A 26,684-nucleotide genomic window follows, 5' to 3' on the forward strand; every position below is an offset into this window, starting at 1 on the left:
GAATGATTAATGGACTTCAATGTCTGTACACTAATGTGCAAAGCATGGGAAATAAACAAGATGAGCTTGAGCTCTTGGTACAGCAAACTAAATATGACATAATAGGCATCACTGAAACCTGGTGGGATAAGTCCCACGATTGGAATGTAAAAATGGAGGGATACAATCTATTTCAGAGAAACAGACCAGACAAGAAAGGAGAAGGAGTGGCGTTATATGTCAGGGATGTGTATACCTGTGAAGAGATCCAAGATTTAGAACCTCAAAGCCAAAAGTGAGAGCATTTGGGTCAAAATTAAGGGAGAGAAGAATAACAGGGACCTCATTGTGGGAGTTTACTATAGATCCCCAAGCCAAACGGAGGACATAGATGATGCCTTCCTGGAACAGATGGCCAAGCATGCAAAAGGAAGGGAGATAGTAGTAATGGGGGACTTCAATTACCCGGATATTTGTTGGATGTCAAACTCAGCCAAGAGCATAAGGTCAAACAGATTCCTCACTGGCCTTGCAGACAACTTCATTGTCCAGAAAGTGGGGAAAGCAACAAGAGGAACAGCCATTTTAGATCTGGTCCTAACCAATGTTGATGACCTGTTTGTGGGGTAGAAGTGGATGATTAGGCGCGAGTGATCATGCTCTTCTGAAGTTTACTATACAGCGGAAAGGAGCAGCCAAGCATACTAGGACTCAATTTCTTGACTTTAAGAAAGCCAACTTCATAAAACTTAGGGAAGTGCTGGGTGAGATCCCATGGACAGTAATACTAAAAGGAAAGGGAGTTCATGATGGCTGGGAGTTTGTTAAGAGGGAGATAGTAAAAGCACAACTTCAGGCAATACCAATGAGACGGAAACATGGAAGGTGCCTAAAGAAGCCAGGGTGACTATCTACAGAACTTTTAACTGAGTTAAGATTAAAAAAGGATGTGTACAAAAAATGGAAAAGGGGAGAAACCACCAAAGAAGAATTCAAACAAATAGCCAGCACATGTAGACACAAAGTCAGAAAAGCTAAAGCACAGAATGAACTCAGGCTTGCTAGAGAGGTTAAAAGCAACAAAAAAGGCTTTTATGGGTATGTTTGTAGCAAAAGGAAGAACAAAGAAACAGTGGGGTCACTCAGAGGAGAAGATGGTGAAATGCAAAAGGGGACACAGAAAGGGCTGAACTCCTCAATGACCTCTTTGCCTCAGTCTTCTCGATAAAGAAAACAATGCCCGACCTGAAGAATTTGGAGCAAATGGTTCAGCAGAGGAAACACAGCCCAGAATAACTAAGGAGATAGTACAATAATACTTGGCTAGTCTAGATGTATTCAGGTCTCCAGGGCCAGATGAACTTCATCCAAGAGTATTAAAAGAACTGGCAGATGTGATCTCAGAACCACTGGCAGTCATCTTTGAGAATTCCTGGAGAACAGGTGAAGTCCCGGCAGACTGGAGGAGGGCAAATGTTGTCCCTATTTTCAAAAAGGGGGAAAGAGAGGACCCAAATAATTACCGCCCAGTCAGTCTGACATCAATACCAGGGAAGATTCTGGAGCAGATCGTTAAGCAAACAGTCTGTGAGCACCTAGAAAGGAATGCTGTGATCACCAATAGTCAGCATGGATTTCTGAAAAATAAGTCATGTCAGACTAACCTGATCTCGTTTTTTGACAGAATTACAAGCCTGGTAGATGAAGGGAACGCAGTGGATGTAGCCTACCTTGATTTCAGCAAGGCATTTGACAAGGTGCCCCATGATATTCTTGTAAAGAAGCTGGTAAAATGCGGTCTTGACTATGCTACCACTCAGTGGATTTGTAACTGGCTGACTGACCGAACCCAAAGGGTGCTCATCAATGGTTCCTCTTCATCCTGGAGAAGAGTGACTAGTGGGGTGCCACAGGGTTCTGTCTTGGGCCCGGTCTTATTCAACATCTTTATCAACGACTTGGATGATGGACTCAAGGGCATCCTCATCAAATTTGCAGATGACACCAAACTGGGAGGGGTGGCTAACACCCCAGAGGACAGGATCACACTTCAAAACAACCTTGACAGATTAGAGAACTGGGCCAAAACAAACAAGATGAATTTTAACAGGGAGAAATGTAAAGTATTGCACTTGGGCAAAAAAAATGAGAGGCACAAATACAAGATGGGTGACACCTGGCTTGAGAGCAGTACATGTGAAAAGGATCTAGGAGTCTTGGTTGACCACAAACTTGACATGAGCCAACAGTGTGACGCAGCAGCTAAAAAAGCCAATGCAATTCTGGGCTGCATCAATAGGAGTATAGCATCTAGATCAAGGGAAGTAATAGTGCCCCTGTATTCTGCTCTGGTCAGACCTCACCTGGAGTACTGTGTCCAGTTCTGGGCACCACAGTTCAAGAAGGACACTGACAAACTGGACCAAAATGGTCAAAGGCCTGGAAACGATGCCTTATGAGGAACGGCTAAGGGAGCTGGGCATGTTTAGCCTGGAGAAGAGGAGGTTAAGGGGTGATATGATAGCCATGTTCAAATATATAAAAGGATGTCACATAGAGGAGGGAGAAAGGTTGTTTTCTGCTGCTCCAGAGAAGCGGACACGGAGCAATGGATCCAAACTACAAGAAAGAAGATTCCACCTAAACATTAGGAAGAACCTCCTGACAGTAAGAGCTGTTCGACAGTGGAATTTGCTGCCAAGGAGTGTGGTGGAGTCTCCTTCTTTGGAGGTCTTTAAGCAGAGGCTTGACAACCATATGTCAGGAGTGCTCTGATGGTGTTTCCTGCTTGGCAGGGGGTTGGACCCAATGCCCCTTGTGGAATTAAAGAACCTTTTAAAGAGGGTGAAAGAGGAGAGCACAAAATATGGTCTGAAGCTCAACATCAAAAAAACGAAGATCATGGCCACTGGGAAATAGAAGGGGAAGAAATGGAGGCAGTAAGAGATTTTACTTTCTTGGGATCCATGATCACTGCAGATGATGACTGCAGTCACGAAATTAAAAGACGCCTGCTTCTTGGGAGAAAAGCAATGACAAACCTAGACAGCATCTTAAAAAGTAGAGACATCCCCTTCCCAACAAAGGTCCGTATAGTAAAAGCTATGGTTTTCCCAGTAGTGATGAATAGAAGTGAGAGCTGGACCATAAAGAAGGCTGATCACCGAAGAATTGATGCTTTTGAATTATGGTGCTGTAGGAGACTCTTGAGAGTCCCATGGACTGCAAGAAGTTCAAACCTATCCATTCTTAAGGAAATCAGCCCTGAGTGCTCACTGGAAGGACAGATCCTGAAACTGAGGCTCCAATACTTTGGGCACCTCATGAGAAGAGAAGACTCCCTGGAAAAGACCCTGATGTTGGGAAAGATTGAGGGCAGAAGGAGAAGGGATGACAGAGGACAAGATGGTTGGACAGTGTTCTCGAAGCTACCAGCATGAGTTTGACCAAACTGCGGGAGGCAGTGGAAGACAGGAGTGCTTGTCATGCTGTGGTCCATGGGGTCATGAAGAGTCGGACATGACTAAATGACTAAACAACAACAACAACAACAACAAATTAGGTTCAATCATTTTAGGGATGTATACCAAGTTGAACTTAGTTGTATACAACCTTATAATTCTAAAAATCAGTTAAAAGCATTGGAGGAATAATTGTTGATTTGGTACATTCCTTTAAAAATGTCTTTAATAATCAGCTAAAAACTGCATTTTCAATGCTATTTAATGCATTGCAATGCAAGCAAAGTTAAAAAATCATTTTAAACACCATCGAAAGCAGATGTAGCTTTAGAAGTCCTGTGTCAAATATTACTATTAGAATACCAAATTGTATTGTCCAGCCTGTAATTTGGATGCCAGTTTGGATGTTAGCATGTGAAAGCATTGTTTCTTGTGGCTGTGCTTCAAATAATTAGGAGCATGCAGCTGCATTTTTAAAAAGTGATTTAACAGCTAAACTTCTAGAAAACAATGCTACACAACTACAATTCCCAGCAGATTATAGCCATTTTTCACAAAGAATTATTGGCAGCAATTCAACCTCAACTTTTGTAGGATTGTTGTTTATTTAGCTGAATATGAAAACCCTGCACTGCATCACAGAACATAAGGAGAAGATTTATGTGTTGTCCATGTGCATTGCGACACAATGGCTTGGGTCCTAACTTCCTTCTACAGCCCTCTGCAGGCCCTGAAAATTTACTTCTGAGTGGCTGGGAGAGCCCTTGCAAAGGGCATGGGAAATGATGTGTAAGGAGGAGAGCGCAGGTGGTGAGGGAGTTTTAAACCCTGGTCTCTCCACCCCAAAGCCAACCCTTCAACCAATTGCACCACACTCAAAACCAAATACAGTGGTACCTTGGGTTAAGAACTGAATTCGTTCTGGAGGTCTGTTCTTAACCTGAAACTGTTCTTAACCTGAAGCAACATTTTAGCTAATGGGGCCTCCCGCTGCCACCGCGTGATTTCTGTTCTCATCCTGAAGCAAAGTTCTTAACCCGAGCTACTATTTCTGGGTTAGCGGAGTCTGTAGCCCGAAGCGTCTGTAACCTGAAGCGTCTGTAACCCGAGGTACCACTGTAGGCTTTTATTTCTGTTGTGAATCTGCTACACATGTGTCAGGGGCTCAGGAGCAGAGGCACAGGAGAGGGAGGAAATGGAGAGTGAGGGGGAGTAATCCGAGGGGAGCGTAGGCGATGACAGTGGTCCGAGGGATTCCCTGAGTCTCTCCAGCGAATCGGAAGATTCACAGAAGGGGGCGCCTATGGCCAGGGCAAGGGGGGTGCCTAGGGGGACACCCCAGGAAGAAGGGGCCAGAGGGGACTCAGAGAGCAGCAGTTGGAAATCAGGACCAGCTTCCCCACCAGAGCGCAGTGGGGGGAGGAGTCCCAAGTATCGGGATCAGGCTGCACACCACCGGCGAGAGGAGATGAGTCAGGATTGACCACGCCTCCATCGGAGAGTGCGGAAACGGTCGAGAGGAAGGTTGGAGGCTGGGCACGCGCGCCAAGTTCAAATGTACAGGCGAGCGGCACAGCAGGTAGCCTGGATAGGGAACCAGGTCCTAAAGCCCGCCGGAAGGAGGGGCAAGAGTCAGGGGGGTCAGCGTCAGAAGAGTCCAGAAAGGAGGAGACCCCGGGGGGCAGAAGGACCCAGAGGAGGAAAGAACAACGGAAGAGGTGGAGTAAGGCTAGAGTCTTAAACTGGTGTGCCTAGAATGTTATTCTTATTCCAAACCTTACAGATTTTGGACAAGATGGACTGCTTCAAGAAGTGGCAGAAAGACATATCTAAATTTGTCTGGCAGGGCAAAAAGCCCAGAATAAAATTTAAGATTTTAACTGATGCAAAAGATAGAGGGGGCTTTGCCCTGCCGGACTTAAGACTCTATTATGAATCAGCAGCTTTTTGCTGGTTGAAACACTGGTTACTTCTTGAAGACACAGACATTTTGGATTTGGAGGGGTATGATAATAACTTTGGTTGGCATGCATATTTATGGTACGACAAGGCAAAGGTGTATAAAAGTTTTAAAAACCATATTGTCAGGAAAGCATTATACAATGTTTGGACTAGATATAAAGACTTGTTGGAAAGTAAGACTCCCAGGTGGTTGTCACCAATGGAAGCTAAGGCGGTGAAAAAACTTAATATGGATTCTAATTGGCCAAAATACTGTGAAATCCTAGAACAAGATGGTGAGAAGTTCAAACTTCAGAGTTATGAGAAATTAAAGTTCAAAGTTCGAGATTGGTTACATTATCGTCAGATAAATGAGATATTTAAGCAGGACAGGAAAATAGGATTTCAGAAGGAGAGGTCAAAATTAGAAACAGAACTGTTAGAACCCAATACTAAGAATTTGTCAAGAATGTATAACTTGTTGTTGAAATGGAATACACAGGATGAAACAGTGAAATCAGCTATGATTAAATGGGCTCAAGATATCGGTCATGATATTATGTTTGCTGACTGGGAACAGTTATGGACCACTGGTGTTAAATTTACGGCATGTAATGCCTTAAAAGAAAACATAATGAAAATGATTTACAGGTGGTACATGACCCCAGTCAAGCTTGCAAAGATCTATCATTTGCCCAATAATAAATGCTGGAAATGTAATGAAACTGAAGGTACCTTTTACCACCTTTGGTGGACCTGCCCAAAGATTAAAGCCTTTTGGGAGATGATCTATAATGAAATTAAGAAGGTCCTTAAGTGGACTTTTCCTAAGAAACCTGAGGCTTTTCTCCTGGGCATGGTTGGCCAATTGGTGTCAAAGAAGGATAGGACTTTTTTATGTACGCTACTACAGCAGCAAGAATTCTTTTGGCAAAGTATTGGAAGATGCAAGAACTACCTACTCTGGAAGAATGGCAGACAAAGGTGACAGATTTCATGGGACTGGCAGAGATGACCGGCAGAATCCGAGACCAGGGGAAAGAGACAGTGGAAGAGGACTGGAAGAAATTCAAAACATATCTTAAAAACTGTTGTAATATTGAGGAGTGTTAAGATGTCAAGGGGTAAGAAGTAGAGAATTACAGCTGTAAATAATAAGTTTAAGGAAATTTAATGAAAGGGAACTAATAGACAAATTGACTAAACAGTTGCTAAAGAATTGCAGAATAAGGATGCAGCGAAAGGGAGGTATGGGGAAGTCGGAGGAAAGAAGGTGTATGAAATTAAGGTTTTGAGGTTTTATATGTTTAATGTTTTGTATATTTTTGTTTTGTGTGGTGTTTGTTTTTTATTATGTGTTTAAAAAATGAATAAAAATTATTATTTTTTAAAAAAATAAACTGGTGTACAGGGGCGGAGACTCAGACGGAGCTTCGCCGGTCTAGGTTCTAGACGTAGAGCTGCACGCTGCGGCTTGTAAATGGAAACTGAACTTCAATAAAGACTTTTGTACATTACAACCGGCTAGCGTTGGTCCTCTGTGAGCTGGGACCTGGAGGCAGCTCTGACAGTAAGCTCCGTCTCCACAAAAACCTCGCAACGTGAGTGGACGCAGCGAGGGGCGAAGATTGGTGCTTCGCGAGCTCACAAAAGCAGTACAGGATGACTACCGAAGAACGAATGGTAGCCCTGCAAAATGCAGTGACACAACTTAACGCGGAGATATTAGCATCCAGGAAGAGGGAAGAAGATACTGCTGCTACCTGCAGGGATCTGCAAGCCAGGTTTGAAATGTTGACTAAGCAGGGGCTACCGGGAGCCAGACCAGAGGGGATTGGGCTGGGAAAGAGAGGAGGCAGCCTTGAGTCTCATTTTGATGGGAGTCTGCAGCAGTACCCTAACTTCCGAGCAGACGTGGTATTTGCGCTACAGTTGCTGGAGAAGGACTTTAGAGATGAGCAGGAGAAGGTGGGCTTTATACTAACTCATCTCCATGGAGAAGCTAAAGTGTGGCTGTGCAATCTGTGGAGAGATGAGGATCCCGCGCTCCAAAGTGCGGATGCCTTCATTAAAGCGATGGATGCGTGTTTTTTATCAACAATAGACGTAGATATCGCCAGAAAAGAGGTACATGGACTGAAACAAGGGAGAGCCACTGTAAGGCAGTATCATTCCCGCTTTTTTGCATTGGTCAATGCGCTGGGATGGGAAAAAGATTCAGCTGCAGTCAGAGACCTTTTCTGGGAAGGGTTGAATGGAGCTGTGAAAGACGAAATTGCAAGGGGGGAACGACCCCAAAGCAATCAGGAAGTGGGGACTTCCGGAGGCGGCGCGAATGGTAATGGCTGCCCGCTCCTAACAGGGAGAGGGAAGCTCCGCTGAAACGGGTCGTCCGCTGCGGCGAAGCGGAGACCCACTCAGGAAAACCACAGGTGGCAGAAGCCTGTGGTCTTGAGACCCGGCGGGCGCCAGAAGCAGCCCCCAAAATGCTGAAGGGACCCCGTAAGGGGCTCCGGATCGCAGAGGGGGTAGAGGCGCTGTGGGTCGTTTCGCAATCAACGGAGCGAAGCCGCATTGCTGTTGCCGGTGAGCGCTGACCTTTCTTCTTGAAACCTCTAAATTCGGAAAGCAACAACCCGTGAGTAATTTGGACCTTACAAATTTTAAGACTTTTAAGACCTTGAATTTGGCTGAAAGCAGAGTGACGATAAACAGGAAGTCCGTCTTCCGCTGACACTGAACTTGAAAAGTAAAGAGCAGGAGGAGTGGAGACCAGGAGTAACGTTTTAACCAATCGGTCTGGCACCTATTTAAACTGCTTTTCTGGGTGGATTAAAGACTTTAAGTGGCTGATTTTTGGATTTATATTGAGACAAGGATATCTTTCTTCTGTTGAACTATTGAATTATAAATTAAGCAAGAAACCCAGGTGCTGGAGCTGCCTGAGCAACTGAACAGTCAGTTTGCAAACTTGGATACTTTGAATCTAAACTTTGAAATACTCTGAGTTTGAACTTGCTATTTTGAAACATCTGCTGTCTAAGCACTGCCAGAAACATTGTTCTGTTTTAAGTACTAACTCTGCTAAAATTTATCTTTGTGGAGGTCTCTGGACACTGAATTAGATTCACTAATTTGAATTGGATTTGACTTCCTCCCTAAAGACATTTTAAGCTCTCCCTAGAGGATTTTGGACCTACAGCAGTGACACTGTTTTACTTTCCTTTTCCCGGCCTCCTGTTTGAATGTTGCTATCTGGGCCGTTGCTTTCTCATGGGAACAACTCAGTTTGACCTTGGTCTTTAGATAACTCTGGAATGAGTGGAACAAGAAAAAGGGGAAGAACCAGACAAACAACTTTAACTTTATCTGCAGCCTCACAGCGTAGATCATCTGTGCCTGCTTTGCCTTCCACTTTGCCTCCTGAGGTAGAAGCAGCTTCCCTGTCACGGGCAGGGGAGGGAGAAACTGAGGAATTACAATTGGAAGATATGGCCTCAGGAGCAAGTGGTTCTATTTTAGAGAAAATTTTTGAAAAATTGGAGGCTTTGGACAGAAAGGTTGACCAGCAAACAGCTAAAATTGATCAAAATACAGAAAGCTTGAATAGATTAACTGGACAAGTTGCACAGAATGTTCAATCTATTGGAGAATTGAAGGAGGCTGTAGGTGAAAATCGGAAATTGGCTGAGGATACTAGCCAAAGACTGGGAGAGCTTGAAAAAGAAGTAAGACCACTCAGTAAACAAGTAGGAGAACATCAGATTTATTTTTCTATGACAGAACTGCGGAACAGGGAGGCCAACTTGAGGATACGGTCAATACCAGAAGTGGAAGAAGGCAACTTAACTGAGTTTCTGACTAAAGAATTTTCCAAGTTCTGGAACCTAGAGGAGAAAGACTTCAAAATAGTATCTGCTTTTAGGCTTGGAAGACTTATAAGGAAAGAGAAGCCCAGAGACTGTTTGATAATATTGAGATCAAAGGAGGAAAGGGACAAGATTTTGGGTCTGCACTACGGAAAGTCACTGGACATTTTGGATAAAAGAATTGAAATTTACAAGGACATTCCCAAACAACTGTTGGACCTTAGATCTGACTATTCGGAACTAGTAAAATTGCTGAGGAGCAACTCAATCATCTTCAGGTGGGAGTTTCCCCAAGGATTATTTTTTACCTTCAGAGGGAGGAAGATCAAAATCAGAACACCGGAGGACAGAGATAAGTTTTTGGCGGCACACGGAGAAGATCTTCACAAAGGACTTGGATTACCTCCTGGGCCTGAACTTCCAGGGGAGCCTGCACCCTCAGATCCTCAAGAACCGGAGAACAAGGTACCACCCCAGCAAGAATAACCAGATTTATTCAGGATGTCTCTGCAACTTTTGAGTTGGAACATAAATGGCTGTAATATTCCAGAAAAAAGGAGAAAAATCTTTCACATATTAAAAAAGGAACAATTGGACATTATCTGTTTACAAGAAACACATGTGATCAGGCTCCACAGAAAAGTGCTAATAAATAAAAGACTCGGTCAGGAATTTATATCTTCGGACACAGTAAAAAAGAGAGGTGTGGTGATTTATGCAAAAGAGAGTCTTTCACCTAAATTTCTGTTTAAAGACGAACATGGAAGAATTTTGGCAATAGAAATACAATATCAAGGAGAAAAAAAATTGATATTAGGAATTTACGCTCCAAACGAAGGGAAATCGGAATTTTACAAGAAGTTGCATGAGACTATGCTGGATTATCTGGACTACAACAACATCATCATGATGGGAGATATGAATGGAGTCGTATCAACTAACATGGATAAGTCACAGAACCAAAATGTTACTAAAGATGGGAGACTACCAAAGACCTTTTTTGAAATGACAGACAATATGGATTGGATTGACATTTGGAGAGTGAGAAACCCCTTGGGAAGGGAAGGAACATTCTTCTCTGAAGCCCAACTGACTTGGACAAGAATCGACCAAATATGGATAACTAGAGGTCTGGCACCCAAGATTAGAAAGGTGGAAATCTGCCCAAAGACATGCTCCGACCATAACGCACTGAGAATGGACATGACATTGATCCCAACCGGTTCCTTCAGATGGAAGATGAATGATGGCCTGTTTAGAGATCAGGAGATTGCCAAGAAGGCCCAAAAAGCTCTAAAGGACTACTTTGAGATTAATATGAACACTACGGTGAAAAAAAGAACTATCTGGGACGCAAGCAAGGCCGTGATGAGGGGGTTCTTGATACAACAGAATACCGTAAAGAAAAGGAAACAAAATGAAAGGAAGGACAAAATTCTGGAAAAAATCAGAGTTAGAGAAGAAGTTAAGATCTAATCCGAAGTCTCAGCCGATTCTGAGAGAAATCAAACTCCACCAAGCACAATATTCTAAACTGATAAACCAGGAAATAGAATGGAAGATTAAATTAATGAAACAAAAAACTTTTGAATCGGCTAATAAATGTGGAAAACTGCTAGCCTGGCAGTTGAAGAGGAGACAAAAATTAAATACAGTGACAAATTTAGAGATTGAAGGAAGAAGTATTCAGAACCCCGGAGAGATTAGAAAGTGTTTCCAGAGATATTTCAAAAAATTATATACTCAAGGGCCACAAGATGAAATTGAGATTAAACAATTTTTGGAGAAAAATGGACTAGCAAAATTGTCAGAAGAAAACAGAACAATCCTGAATGGCAAAATAACACGACAAGAGATTGAGCAGGCTATCCAGAACATGAAACAGGGCAAATCACCAGGGCCAGACGGGTTGACCTCCAAGTATTATAAGACACTGAAAGACTATCTGATACAACCATTGATGGAGGTCAGCAATGAAATTATGGAGGGGAAGAAAGCGCCGGAATCGTGGAAGGAAGCTTTTATCACATTGATACCAAAATCGGAAACTGAAAAGACACAACTTAAGAACTACCGTCCCATCTCCCTTTTAAATGTGGATTACAAAATATTTGCAGACGTTTTGGCAAGTAGATTCAAGAGAGTTTTAAACGAAGTAATTCACAAAGACCAGGCAGGCTTTCTCCCAGGTAGACATATGTCTGCTAATACAAGGAACATTATTGATATATTGGAACTTTTACAAACAGACATAAACACCAAAGCAGTTTAAATTTTTATAGATGCGGAGAAGGCCTTTGACAACATATCCTGGAAGTTTATGAAGGGGAATCTAAAAGAAATGGGAGTGGGTCGGGGGTTCGAGAATGGGATTGATGCAATATATTCAGAACAAAAGGCTAAATTGATAGTTAACAATGTGGTTACAGAAGAGTTTAAAATTGAAAAAGGAACACGACAAGGCTGCCCGATTTCCCCGTTACTATTTATTTCGGTCCTGGAAGTGCTCCTGAATATGATTAGAGGGGATCGGCTGGTGGAAGGGATCCAGGTCGGAGCGAAACAATACAAACTTAAAGCGTTTGCAGATGACCTAGTTTTGACATTACAGGAGCCAGAATCTAGTACGAAAAGAGTATTACAACTGATTCAAGATTTTGGTCGGGTGGCGGGATTTAAATTAAATAAACAAAAAACTAAGGTGTTGGGAAAAAACATGACAGATACTGAGTCGGAACGGTTTCAGAGAGAGACAGAATTAACTGTGGTTAAGAAAGTGAAATACCTAGGGGTAAACATAACAGCAAAAAATCTGAGTTTATTCAAAGATAATTATGAAAAATGTTGGTCTGAAATTAAGAGAGACTTGGATAGTTGGTCAAAATTAAAACTTTCATTGTTAGGCCGAATAGCTGCCATTAAGATGAACGTACTGCCAAAAATGTTGTTTTTGTTTCAAACATTGCAAATTGTAGACAAAACGGAGTGCTTCCGGAAGTGGCAGAAAGACATTTCTAAATTTGTCTGGCAGGGCAAAAAGCCCAGAATTAAGTTTAAGATATTAACGGACGCGAAAGAAAGAGGGGGCTTTGCCCTGCCAGACTTAAAGCTATATTATGAAGCCGCAGCTTTCTGCTGGCTAAAAGACTGGCTACTTCTAGAAGACACGGACGTACTGGATTTGGAAGGTTTTAACAATGCATTTGGATGGCATGCATATCTATGGTACGACAAGGTTAAGATTAACAAGGCCTTCAAGAACCATATTGTCAGAAAAGCAGTATTTAATGTCTGGACAAAATATAAAGACTTACTGGAAAATAAAACTCCGAGGTGGCTGTCACCCCTGGAGGCCAAGGCCCGAAAAAGACCCAATATGGAGGCCAATTGGCCAAAGTATTGGGAAATATTAGAAAGAGACGGAGACAATTGGAAATTGCAGAGTTTAGAGAAAATGAAAGATAAAGTGCGAGACTGGTTACACTATGCTCAGATTAAAGAAGTGTTTAAGAATGATAAAAAGATAGGATTCCAGGTGGAGAAATCGAAGTTGGAAACAGAACTGTTAGAACCTAAAACCAAAGTACTTTCAAAAATGTATAATTTGCTGATGAAATGGAATACACAAGACGAAATGGTTAAATCGGCTATGATAAGGTGGGCTCAGGATATTGGGCATAATATCATGTTTGAAGATTGGGAAAGGTTGTGGACCACTGGGCTGAACTTCACTGCATGTAATGCTTTGAAGGAAAATGTAATGAAAATGATATATAGATGGTACATGACCCCAGTTAAATTAGCCAAAATATACCATTCGTCTGATAATAAATGTTGGAAATGTAAGGAAAATGAAGGAACATTCTTTCACCTCTGGTGGACCTGCCCTAGAGTGAAGGTCTTCTGGGAAATGATTTATAATGAGCTGAAAAAGGTGTTTAAGTATACCTTTACCAAGAAACCAGAGGCCTTCCTTCTGGGCATTGTCGGCCAGAATGTGTTAAAGAAGGACAGAACATTTTTTATGTATGCAACAACGGCAGCAAGGATACTCATCACTAAGAACTGGAAAACTCAAGATCTACCCACACTGGAAGAATGGCAGATGCAGCTGATGGACTATATGCAACTAGCTGAGATGACCAGCAGAATTCGAGACCTGGGAGAGGAGAGGGTTGAAGAAGACTGGAAGAAATTCAAGATTTATCTACAAAAGTATTGTAATTTGGCTGAATGTTAACAAGGATGTCAGAGCAGAAATAATTGTCTACCATTAAATTAGATTTGAGTTTAATTTAAATGAATGGATTTAAGATTGTAAACAAAATGATAATTTGCTTGGAAATAATCTTATAATGATGCAAGTGGAAGCGGGAGACGTGAGGGAGTCCAAAGTAGTAATGAAAAGATGTTAAACAATTAATGTTGTTTTATTAAATATGCAATTGTATTGAAAAACCTAAATAAAAATTTATTAAAAAAAAAGCAATCAGGAAGTTGTACAGAGGGCGCTGTCGGTTGGGGTGCGTCTGGAAGAACGTCCATGGAGCAAAGACGAAGGGCGTTGGGGACGCACGCCGGCGAGAGCACCTCCCTTCTTTCCCAGGGACGCAACGCGCGCTCAATCCACGCCTCCGCTGGGAGGGGGAGAGGAACAGATGGAGATAGGAGGTGCCAGGGCTCAGTCAGCAACCAGAGCCCTAACACCGGGAGCAGTCAAAGCGAAGCCTCCTAGAGGAAACAGGAAGTGTTACATCTGTGACAGTGCTCAGCACATGGCGAAAGAGTGTCCCCAGAGGCTCCACAAGCACATTGCAGCCTCCGCAACAGTAACAGAAGCAGCTCAGCAGAGAGAACCACAGCAGGGAAACGACGGAGTCTGGCTGGAAGCAGAGGCACTGGGGCCCAGCCAGACGAGTCAGTGAAGCAGTCCCCAGAAATTTTGCAGCCCACAGACCCACTCCCGCCCAAACCAGTGGTGCAACTCACTGCATCGCTCCAGCTACCCAATGGACTTACAATGGAAGTGCCCATTACCATTGACTCTGGTAGTAATGCAGACTTTATAGGACTGGATTTCATCAAGCAACATCGCATAGCCCTCCTGCCAGCCACGATGCCCCTGAAAGTTGTCACGGTCGATGGAAGAGAATTGCTAGGGGGGCAGGTGGTCAAGCAAACGCCACCAATGGTGATGCAGATTGGAAATCACAGGGAAGTCATCAGCTTCAATGTGACCCAACTATCGGACACGCCTGTAGTATTGGGCATGAGTTGGCTGCACAGGCACAGCCCAGCATTGGCATGGTACCAGCGCCAACTGACTTTCGGCTCCTCCTACTGCGCAGAACACTGCATTCTGCCTAGCCCGGAAGGGGAAGAGGATGACCCGCAGCTACGATTGGGCACGCTGCAAGCAGTGCCCCACAAGTACGCAGCGTTTTTGGAGGTTTTCTGCGAGAAGGAAGCGGACAAGCTGCCTCCCCACAGGTCCTATGACTGCAAGATTGACCTCCTGCCGGGGGCGACGCTGCCGACCGGGAAACTGTATTCCATGTCTGAAGACAAACTGCAGGAACTCAGGGAGTTCATAGATCACAACTTGAAGCGCGGTTTCATCCGGGAGTCCAAAGCAGTGGGGGGCAGCCCCGTGTTCTTCGTGAAGAAAAAAGACACGCCCCCCAAAAAGGCTTGTGGTTGATTACAGAATTTTAAATTCGAAAACCAAGCCCACGGCCTTCCCCATGCCCAAAATCGACGACCTGCTCGCGACGGTGAGAAAAGGACGCGTTTTCACCAAGTTGGATCTTACGCTGGGCGGAGTTCTTTGCGAATTTCGACTTCAGGATTGAGTACATCCCGGGAGGCAACAACGTCATGGCAGATGCACTGTCCAGGAAGCCGCAGTATCTCGAAAAAGCGGCACCGGCGGCAGCCAAGCACATTTTCGCACCGAAAGCACGGGGATGACACCGTTCTTCGCCAACAATGGGAGGCATCCCAGAACCTTCCCGGGATTAGAGAGAGTGGGGGAGGGGGAGCCACAGGCAGCGGACGCCTTCGCGACGGAGTTGCAGGAGGTCCACGAACAGCTCCGAAGGCAGTTAGAACTAGCGAAACACGCATACAAGCTGCAGGCTGACAGACACAGAAGGGTTGGGGAAGACATACAGGTGGGAGACTGGGTTTGGTTAGCAGCCCAGGCAGTGCCGGCCAGATCGTTAGCAAAGAAGAAGTTCGGACATAAGCAGCTAGGGCCTTACCAAGTCGAGGCATGGATCAATCCAGTGGCCTTCCGGTTGACACTTCCGGAGGGATCCAGAATGCACCCGGTCTTTCATAGATCAGTGCTCACGCCCTACAAGGCACCTCACAGGTTTCAGATGCCAGGGACGGCACCAGACCCGCTCAGGGAAACGCCCACAGAGGGGGGTCACCAAGGGAGGAGCCTATCAACGAGGTCACAGAGATTTTAGACTCGAGATGGGGGGAAGAGGGGGTTGAGTATCTCCTTGCCAGGGAAGGTACCCCGGCCAGCACCAACAGCTGGGTGCCGTACTATCCGGTGGAGGAGCACTACCTCAAGGACGAGTTCCACGCGCTCTTCCCACACAGACCTATGCCGGCAGATTATTTCGACAAATATCTTTTCACACCCACACTTTCAGCCAGCACGTTCCAGGGGTTCTCATCAGACGAGGAACCGGCACTCGACACACGTTCCCCGGAGGGATCACCCTCGGGGTCTGCCACAGACCGCTCTTATTGGTGGGACAATCAACCGGAAGGGGGGTGGAGCAGGGAGCTGCTGCAGGGACCTTGGCAGGCAGCATCCCCCGAGGCGACCGGGGGAGAGACGGACATGGACGTGTTGGGGGAGGACCTTGGGTTCGAGCACGGAGGCAAAGAGATGGAAGCAGAGGAGATTGCCGTCGGCGAGACCATGGAGGACTATCCGGACTTATCCGGCTGGATGCACGCCACGGGGGACGAACTGTATCCTGCACTCACCCCCATAACGATGGAGCACCCAGAACCCACACCTGGGTAGGAGGTATGGGAAGGGTGAAAAAGAAAACAAGATGTTCTTTCTCCCCTCTTCCTGATGAAACTAACTTCTACTGCAAACCAAAAACAATGCTATGAGGCTCCTAATTACTGTCAGGGGCTAGGGATAAAATATAGCATTCTGTTGCAGGTTCCCACTTATCATTGCCTCCATTTCTGTTTCAAGTCTTGGCATGCCCATGCAAACATAGTAAAAATAGCACCACACATGAACAAGACAGAAGGATCAGCAGACTTTGGTTTGCAGAACTACAAAAATATTTAGAAAAAACACTAAATGGGGGAAACAGCTCAATGGGGAGCGGATGAATGTCACAGAGTGATTTTCAAGACCTATGGGATGTTAATGAGCTCAATGGTGGAGCGGGGTAGAAGGGAAGGAGTTTGTCTGCTTGATCCTCTAGCACTGGAGAGAGTGATTAGGACAAGTGGATGTTAAGGTTAGCAACAACCCACTCCTTTAAGAAAATATGGGCAGGGGGAGGGAGAAAAAGTGTAAATTTCCTTTTCTCGCACCAAAAACCTTCCAACACCCCCTGGGAGTGCCAAACAGCTCAAAAAGGTACAATTTGTTATGGGTCATCCACTTGTAAAGGTAAAGGGGACCCCTGACCATTAGGTCCAGTTGTGACCGACTCTGGGGTTACAGCGCTCATCTCGCTTTATAGGCCGAGGGAGCCGGCGTACAGCTTCCGGGTCATGTGGCCAGCATGACCAAGCTGCTTCTGGCAAACCAGAACAGTGCACGGAAATGCCGTTTACCTTCCCGGTGGAGCAGTACCTATTTGTCTACTTGCACTTCAACGTGCTTTTGAACTGCTAGGTTGGCAGGAGCTGGGACTGAGCAACGGGAGCTCACCCTGTCGCGGGGATTCGAACCACCGACCTTCTGATTGGCAAGCCCTAGGCTCTGTGGTTTAACCCACAGCGCCACCTGCGTCCCTCCCCCACTTGTACAAATATAATAAAAGTTAAAGAAACTCCCAAGGGTGCTAATGTGCCATTAGCAAAAACCAAGCAGTCTGGTGGCTCCTCAAGGCCCAGTGTCAGTAAGTTACATTTCTCTCTTCACAGTAATCGCCACTTCACACTGCTGACATTTTTATGGTCTTTATTTACAAGTATTTATAGAAGTCATCATGAGCTAATCACCATTAGTCTGACTCTGTTGAATCAGATACCACCAATGACCTCTTCCTCCTTTTCCAGCACCTAAAGTGTGGGAACTTTATGACTCTCCTCTCCCTCAGCCTCTTCTCCTTGTGTCTGGTGGGAGCTGCCGTAAATCTCCCTCCTCCCTCCAATTCAGAGCTTAACTCTTGCGGTGCTTGTGAGGCTGCTAGTTCACTTGCCCCTCTTTCCTGATCCCCTGTGTTTACAGAGTCTAACTTTTCCCTGCTGGGCTCTCCTATCCCCTCCTCTGCAGACACACATTCCTCTGCTGCTTCTAGTTCTAACCCGAAAGCTGTTAAGTTGTGGGCAAACATATCAGACGACACAGCGATTCCTCAACAGCTCTTGTTTATTCAGAGGCCAGAATAGAACTGAACTGAAGAGCTCAGTCAGCCTGCTTATATAGAGCTCCAGAACAATGTAACTGTTGCAACTTTCTAAAACTATCCAATCACTGAACATCACTTTTGATCCTTCATTTGCATACAAACTATCCAATCACTGAACGTCACTTTCGATCCTTCATTTGCATAACTATCTACAGTATCCCCCTGCTGGCCCAGGGTGAGAACTTCAGTACATAGCATCTTCCATGTCAGGGGATTCCGAACGTACTGATTCTGCCCTGACACCTAGTCTATACATTCTTGATGCATGGTCCAGGTGGACCAACCCAGTGCTCCACTTGAACTGACAAAACTCTGGAACTATTTCCTGCAAAGTATGGGGAAGGATGAATTTATCTTTGTGGGGAAGGATCTCTGCAGCATCTTAAAAAGCAGAGATATCACCTTGCCAACAAAGGTCTGTATAGTTAAAGCTATGGTTTTCCCAGTAGTGATGTATGGAAGTGAGAGCTGGACCATTAAGAAGGCTGATCGCCAAATAATTGATGCTTTTGAATTCTGGTGCTGGAGGAGACTCTTGAGAGTCCCATGGACTGCAAGAAGTTCAAACCTATCCATTCTTAAGGAAATCAGCCCTGAGTGCTCACTGGAAGGAAAGATCCTGAAGCTGAGGCTCCAATACTTTGGGCACCTCATGAGAAGAGAAGACTCCCTGGAAAAGACCCTGATGTTGGGAAAGATTGAGGGCACAAGGAGAAGGGGACGACAGAGGACGAGATGGTTGGACAGTGTTCTCGAAGCTACCAGCATGAGTTTGACCAAACTGCGGGAGGCAGTGGAAGACAGGAGTGCCTGGCGTGCTCTGGTCCATGGGGTCACAAAGCAGAAGAAGAAGAAGAAGAAGAAGAAGAAGAAGAAGAAGAAGAAGAAGAAGAAGAAGAGTAGTAGTTTGGATTTGATATCCCGCCTTTCACTCCCCTTCAGGAGTCTCAAAGCAGCTAACATTCTCCTTTCCCTTCCTCCCCCACAACAAACACTCTGTGAGGTGAGTGGGGCTGAGAGACTTCAAAGAAGTGTGACTGGCCCAAGGTCACCCAGCAGCTGCATGTGGAGGAGTGGAGACGCGAACCCGGTTCCCCAGATTATGAGACTACCGCTCTTAACCACTACACCACACTGGCTCTCAGTCTGTCGGAAGAATCGGACACGACTAAACGACTAAACAACAACAGCTAACAGATGCTAAAGAAAGTGGCGGATTCTCTCTACCAGACTTGAAATTATATTATGAAGTGTCCTGTCTCTGCTGGCTATGGGAATGGATGATTTAAAAATGTGGATGTATTAGACTTGGAAGGGCATGATGATAATAGATTTGGTTGGCATGCATATTTATGGTATAGGAAAACGAAGGAACACAAAGGATTCCTGAACCACATTATAAGGAAATCAATTTATCTAGTATGGGAAAGGTATAAAATTTTATTAGAGAATAAAACGCCATGATGACTTTCCCCATTAGAAGCGATACCCGTTAAAGAAATTAACATGAAAGGGCAATCTACAAAAAGCTGTTAACTGAAGTGGAAGATCAATTGAAATTGAAAAAAATGATGATATAAGGTACTTATTAACGGATTGGCTACAATATCACCAATTAAGTGACATATTTAGGAGTGACAAAGGAGTGGGCTTTGGGAAAGAATTCTCAAGGTTTGAAAAAGAATTATTGGAGAACAATGAGAAGTTATTATCAAAAATGTATAAGCTACTGTTAGAATGGAACACTAAGGATGAAGAAGTTAAAGCTGTAATGATACACTGGGCAAAAGATGTGGTAATAATATACAATTTAGCTTATGGTAGAAGTTGTGGAAAGAGGACATAAAATTTAAGGCTTGTTGTACACTGAAAGAAAACTATATGAAAATGATGTAAGACTAGCAAAAATGTATAAAAACACTTCCAACATGCTGGAAGTGTAAACATAAAGAAGGTACTTTCTACCACATGTGCTGGACATGTAAAACAGTAAAAGACTTCTGGGAAATAATATATAATGAATTGAAAAAAATGTTTAAGATAACTTTTATCAAAAAACCAGAAGCCTTTTTACTAGGGTTAACAGGAGACAAAATACCAAAATATTTAAAAAGACTATTTATTTATTTATGCATGCAACAACAGCCACAAGAATGCTACTCACCCAGAAGTGGGAGGAAGAGAAAGCCCCAACCAAAGAAGAGTGGATAACCAAGATGATGGACTACGTCAAAATGGCAAAGATGACTGGGAAGATGATAAAACATTAGTCAAGAGTGGAAAAAAATTATAGAATATCTTAAAGACCATTGTAGATACTTGAAAACATTAGCAGGATTGTTATAACACTTATAATGTAAAAAAAAGCGATAAAATGGATTAGAAAAGCGTAATTAGACGTGATAGAAATAGGGGGAAATTGGAAACCAGGGGTGGGGGTGGGGGGAGGTCCGAGGGATTTAAGTAATCCCAGAAGTGTACAATTTAAAAATGATGTGAATGTATAAGAATATTGTTTTAAAAATGAAAATAAAACATTTTTTAAAAAAGGAACTTGACAATACATCCCTTTACCCAACCGATATAAATAAAAGTGGAGGTCGTGTGAGTGAAGGCTTCGAAGGCTGGGCTTCTAGCCTGGAGCTCTTTCGTCGCAATTCATTGACAGGGCGGGATCCCCGCCAACCAATGGGCTTCACGCCGCCCCCAGTTCCTTCTCTTTCCGCCCTCTGATTGGCCGAGGCTGCCGCCGCCGCTGGCGAAGGCGGGCTCGGCTGCTCCCTCCCTCCCTCCCTCCCTCCGGCGCCCTTGCTCCCAAGCGGCCAGTTGCTTCGCTGGGCGCCGGGCGGAGCGGCGTCTCCCGAAGCGCCTCTTTCCCGCGCCGCCCGCAGCAGGCGAGGAGGGCTGTGCCGGCGGCGCTTCGCATGTGAGGCGCCAGGCCGGGCTGCGGCCGAGGGCGCCATGGAGGGCAGCCCCATCCCGGTGCTGACGGTGCCCACGGCGCCCTTCGAGGACCAGAAGCCGACGGGCGGCGGCGGCCTGCGGAGACCCACGGCCGTCTTCGAGAGTCAGCGCAACTACCTGCCCAACTTCGTGCAGAGCGTGCTGTCGTCCGTCGACCTCCGCGACCGCCAGGGCTGCACCATGGTGGTGGGCAGCGACGGCAGGTACTTCAGCCGGACGGCCGTCGAGCTGGTGGTGCAGATGGCGGCGGCCAACGGGGTAAGGGCGGCGGCAGCAGCCTCGGCGCGGGGTCTGGAGTCGATGGGCGGCACCGTGAGGAAAGGAAGGAAGCCTGTCCGGAGTGAGTCGCTCCGAAGCGAGGGGCTCTTGGGGCGCGCCGCGCTGGCTTCCTCGCCCAGGCGCCCCACACTTGCTCGCCCCGCTCGCCGTCACGTACGGGGAGCGAACTCGGGCGGTCCGCCTAGGCAGAGACTTTCTCCCCAGGGAGCGGTTGCAGGTTCCCCCAATTTGCCTACCTCCTCCGATGTCTAATGGCACCTCCCCATCTATGCCCTCGAGTCTGTTTAGGAGTAAGAGGCAGGTGGACGGACGTGGGATTTGCAAATGTTGGAGTGCTTTTACAAAAGATTCTCAGCATTTTCGACATTTTAGAGGCACAGAAAGGTTCAGTATCCCAGGAGGAGATGTACCCTCATTTATTAATGCCCGACTTTAGATTTTGTCTCATCTCATCGTCTTTTGGAGTAGCATATTTGTGTTTGAGGCAGTCAGGTCTCTCTAACCCTGTGCCTGCTTCCAGAGAACAATGTTACTGTAAGTGGAGTTACTGTAAGAAGGTGAATATAGCTCTGGTTTGTTCCACTCAGATGGTGTCTGATATGTTTAACTTAGATTGCTGTAGTTTGGCTGCTTTTTTATGCTAGAGAGAAATATTTAAATATATATATTTAATAGCATATATATTTGCCACTGGGGATAAAAGCTGGATTTGGTGGTACACATTTTCGGAGTGGGAAACTTAAGAGAATATCATCTAAAGAGCTCTGGGCCTTCTGGTTTTTTGTTTTGTTTTGTTATGACCATGTGTTGCATGGTTTTTGTTTGGCACAAGCTAGCTCAGGAGCTTTACAATGCCTGTGCAGTTAACAAAAATAGAGCTTGATGTTGATGTGTTCCTGTGAGAGAATGTAACATTCCTACAGTTGGAGATGGTTCTAGGCACTCTGGTACTCACAAAAGCATTAAAAAGTATTAAAATTTACCCCTTTGCCTGGATGTTATTTTGGATGGTTGATTACCTCATGTCGCTTCTATGCCAAAGTCTCCACTTTTCCAATGACTTCAGCTTTGTGAGCTGGTTGTTCACTTTCAAAAATTCCCTTTCATCTGTGCTTCTATTAGAAAGTAGCCCAGACTTTCTAACAGCACACATAACATTGACCAAACCAGACACTGGGTCCTGTGTTTTGGTTTATAAGTTTGGTTTATAAGTTATAGTTGGACTTCTAGGCTCAGTAGACCTAAGCTGAAGTTAGTATAGGGAGGTGCTCTTTTGCAGAGGACAAAGAGCAAAAAGGGCACAGTGGGCATCAAAAGGTAGGATAAGTGAAGGAAGGAAGGTTACTGGCCCCTGAGAGAGTTTCCATGGACCATTTGGAGACCCACTGTGAAGAGTTTTTGAGGCGCTTCAATGGTTAAGTTGTTCTTGATGCCATAATTGGTGCAGAAATATGTCAGGTGTCCAATGCTGTGTCTCGAACGGTTTTGTGGGATCAATTTCAGTTGATGTGACCTGAGGATATTGTCAGGGTGTTTGCAGCAATACATCAGACCATACAGAAACATAGATTCTCTTGTCCTGTCCCTTATGATTAATAAAATCTTGCTGGCAGGGGATGGATCCAGGGTGTGGTGAACGCATCATGATGCAATGAAGTGGTCCCACTGCTTTGAGAGAGGCAGTGGTGTTACCACATCTAAAGAAACCCAGCATTGGACCCACTCATCTGCAATAGTTATCAAACTTTTTTCAAGAAGGTGATTGAGAGGCTTGTGGCAGAGCAGCTGCCGGCATTATTGGATGTAACTCATTGTCTAGACCAGGGGTCAGTAAACTTTTTCAGCAGGGGGCCAGTCCACCATCCCTCAGACGTTGTGGGGGGCTGGACTATATGGGGGGGGGAATGAACGAATTTGTATGCCCCACAAATAACCCAGAGATACATTTTATATAAAAGGACACATTCTACTCATGTAAAAACACGCTCATTCCCAGCCCATCCGCGGGCTGGATTTAGAAGGTGATTGGGCCGGATCTGGCCCCCGGGCCTTAGTTTGCCAACCCATGGTCTAGACTCGTTTCAGTCCAGGTTCAGGTTTTCTGGACCAAAATGGCACTGGCTACTCTGATGGGTGACCATCAAGAGAGGGGCAAGGAGGTGCAACCTTGCTTCTTCTACTCCATCTTTCTGCAGCTTTTGATACCATTGATCCTGGACCCAACAGATTATTTGTTTTTCTGCCCCTGCCCCTTCTGTTACATGAACTTTCCTTGTTCTTTACAATATCAGACCTTTGATGTTTTCTTTGCCATTCAACTTCAGAGCACTAGATGCAAGTTTACCAAGGCGTCGTTGGGAACAGAATCTCTGCAGAGCCTTACAAGGACCTCCATAGCTTTGCATGGTAGTAAAACTGCACTGCAAATGGATCAAATTTTGTGGTTTTCAGATCTGTAATAATACTGGATACCAGTACCTCACATTTGGAAGTTACCATCTTATTAACCTTATAGTGCCTTAACTTGACAATCATTCCATCTCTGATTTATTTCAGCATTTTTTCTAAACTATTTTGCCCATAACCAGCATATGTTTGTAACTAGAACACAGGGGAAAGCAGAAAGCTCAGTGGTGAAGCACATTGCAGGTTCAGTCTCAGATAGGGCTGGGAAAAGCTTCCATCTGAAATCCTGGAGAGCCTCTGCCTGTCAGTGTGTAGACCGAGGGTGGGGGATCCTTGATCCCACTGGCCTCTCCTAAGGCCCCACTCCTTCTCCTCAGCCCTCTTTTCCTCTTCTGCTGAGTTATAACCTCCAATGTGCTGAGTAGGGCAAGGGCTTAAATCTCCCCTTCCCACAATCTCTCTCCACGATCAGAGTTTGCGGCTCAATAGCAGTGAAAATGGCATGCAGCTGAGTCCCACTGCTGAGCTGATCATGAAGGAAGAAACAGAACAATCAAGACATACTGCTAAGCATGCAGTTGAGTGTGGTGTATGGGAAAGCGGCAGTGACTGTACTCTCTTTGATTTTGTACTGTGCCAGGCCCCCAGAGCAGCCATTTATGTTTTGCCATTCCCCATGGCAGCCATTTTATGACTGGTGCCCACAGTACTCTCAAAATTCAAAATATGCCTACTGATTCAAAAAGGTTGGTGTACCCTGCTCTACAGCAACAGAAGTAGCCTTTGTAGTCAGTCACGGCCCATTTGTTTTAGACCAAAGAGAGAAACAGGAACCAGATCATGCAGGTTTCACAGCTTGATGGTGCCTAGGCACTTTCAGTGGATCCTCTTTGCCCTTGCTTCTCCAGATACTTTGCTTTTTTACTGTTGCTTAGAAGCGCATCATAGGCACATTGGCCACGATTTTGCTGTTTGTATTCTCTTATTAAAAGATAACTCACCTGCACTTTTGCACTGTTGGGTGTTATATGGAATGTTGCTTATGTTGTGGGACAATTGAGAAACAGGTTTTGATGTGAATGGTAGCCATTCTCTGTGCCTTTCTGTTGTTGTTTTATGCCTTTAAAAGTTTTTTAATATACCATGTTTGTACCATAAGAACTATGTGTGTATGAGCAACAATTGAAAAAGCTAAGGGAAAGCTTTTGGCAATCTGTAAAAAAAAAGAATACTTATATTTTCTCCACCCTTTTAGTACAGTTTGGCAGAATGAAGACAATACTATAATAATCTAGAGGCAAGTGGCTTGATTTCAAAAGCAGCTTCAGGGACAGAAAACAGGTCATAAAAGGATAAAAAACTACTCCAAAACAATTCACAGTATACTTTTATTTTAAAAAAAAATCAAATGTAGGTTCTTCAAAAAAGACACACACAAAAACACACAGAGATGCCTGAAAGTTTTCTGAGTTTGGGCTTGGAACTAGTTCCCAGTTTACAAACATATCCACTCCAATCCCCCCAAGCCCCTCCTCTGCCTTTAAATTCCTCTTATCAGGCAGTACAGCTGAATGATGATGGCAGCACAACCAATGGTAATGCCCCTCCAGCTGCAAGAAGGAAGGTAGGAAATTGGATCTCTCCCTTCCCTTTCTGGCCAGCTGCTAGATCAGCCGGAGAAAGCGGCTGCTGCCATTAACTGGGAGAAGAAATGTTTCTCAAGGACCCTTGGGACTGTCTGTCCCCCTCAGCATGCCAGAAAGGAAGGAGAGGGTGTAGATCTTCCCTTCCTTCTTTTACTGTGGATTGAGTGCCAACAGGGGAGATATTGGGGGGGGGGCTAGGTGAGAAAGAGTGACAGGAAACTTCTGAACTTAAATTGTTTTGGGAAATAAAGCAAGCTTTTCCTGACTTCTGCGGAAATAACTTGGACAGCGGTCCAAGCAGTTCAGGTTGATATGGGCTGGGGGAGTTCATCTATCTCTAAAAAGAATAAAAAGTAGTTATTAGCACATTAAAAACTGGGAGAGCTCAGTTGGTAGCGCATGAGACTCTTAATTTCAGGGTCGTGGGTCCAAGTCCCATGTTGGGCAAATGATTCCTGCATTGCGGGGGGTTGGCTCCATGGCCCTTGTGGCCCCTTCCAATTCTACAATTCTATGATTCTGTTAAGGCCGTGATTTAGAGGAGAATGACATAACGACAATGGAGAATCACAAGAACTTTACTATCCACATTAAACAATCGTATGAATGAGCCCTAGGTCTTTTTTTCCTGAGTGCTGAAGTCAAAGGGATCATCCTTTGATTTGTGTTTGAGCAACACCCCAAAACAAAACGAGGGAGGAAGGAACAGAAATATGGCTTCTCTGCTTAAGCTAACTTGGATGTTCTTCCATTTATTGATCACCTATACTTCCTCTTATCTTCCCTCCTTCTTTTCAGATAGTAAAAAATAAGAATCCTAAACTTTCCCAAGGAACTGTTGACAACAAACATGTTTCTTTCACCAGTCTCATCATTTGTATCTTTACAGCAATCCTGTCAGGTTGTTTGGCTGAAATGCTGTGAATGAGGTTTGAGGCTGAGTGTATGTATGTACCGTATTTTTCGCCCTATAGGGTGCACTTTTTCATAGATTCATAGAATCATAGAGTTGGAGGAGACCACAAGGGCTATCGAGTCCAACCCCCTGCCAAGCAGGAAACACCATCAGAGCACTCCTGACATATGGTTGTCAAGCCTCTGCTTAAAGACCTCCAAAGAAGGAGGCTCCACCACACTCCTTGGCAGCAAATTCCACTGTCAAACAGCTCTTACTGTCAGGAAGTTCTTCCTAATGCTTAGGTGGAATCTTCTTTCTTGTAGTTTGGAACCATTGCTCTGTGTCCGCTTCTCTGGAGCAGCAGAAAACAACCTTTCTCCCTCCTCTATGTGACATCCTTTTATATATTTGAACATGGCTATCATATCACCCCTTAACCTCCTCTTCTCCAGGCTAAACATGCCTAGCTCCCTTAGCCGTTCCTCATAAGGCATCGTTTCCAGGCCTTTGACTATTTTGGTTGCCCTCCTCTGGACACGTTCCAGTTTGTCAGTGTCCTTCTTGAACTGTGGTGCCCAGAACCGGACACAGTACTCCAGGTGAGGTCTGAC

General features: G+C 44.9%; 1 protein-coding gene across 5 annotated transcripts in view; it reads left to right on the forward strand.

Annotated features, from left to right (window-relative positions):
• The window catches only part of PGM5 (phosphoglucomutase 5), a 187,259-nt gene that overhangs the window by 44,136 nt on the left and 116,439 nt on the right, over positions 1 to 26,684 (forward strand). For 2 of the 5 annotated variants that reach the window (XM_081930623.1, XM_081930624.1), the window contains exon 1: positions 20,772 to 21,102. The exons of 1 other annotated variant lie outside the window; for it this stretch is intronic. In XM_081930623.1, coding sequence (XP_081786749.1) covers positions 20,842 to 21,102 — 261 coding nt within the window. In that variant the 5' untranslated portion in view covers positions 20,772 to 20,841. Of the gene's footprint in view, positions 1 to 20,768; positions 21,103 to 26,684 lie in introns of those variants that run through there. 2 more of the 5 variants (XM_081930621.1, XM_081930622.1) reach the window with 2 other exon arrangements.

The sequence above is a fragment of the Podarcis melisellensis genome, assembly GCF_964234715.1.
Source record: "Podarcis melisellensis genome assembly, chromosome: 11".
Taxonomy (NCBI): domain Eukaryota; kingdom Metazoa; phylum Chordata; class Lepidosauria; order Squamata; family Lacertidae; genus Podarcis; species Podarcis melisellensis.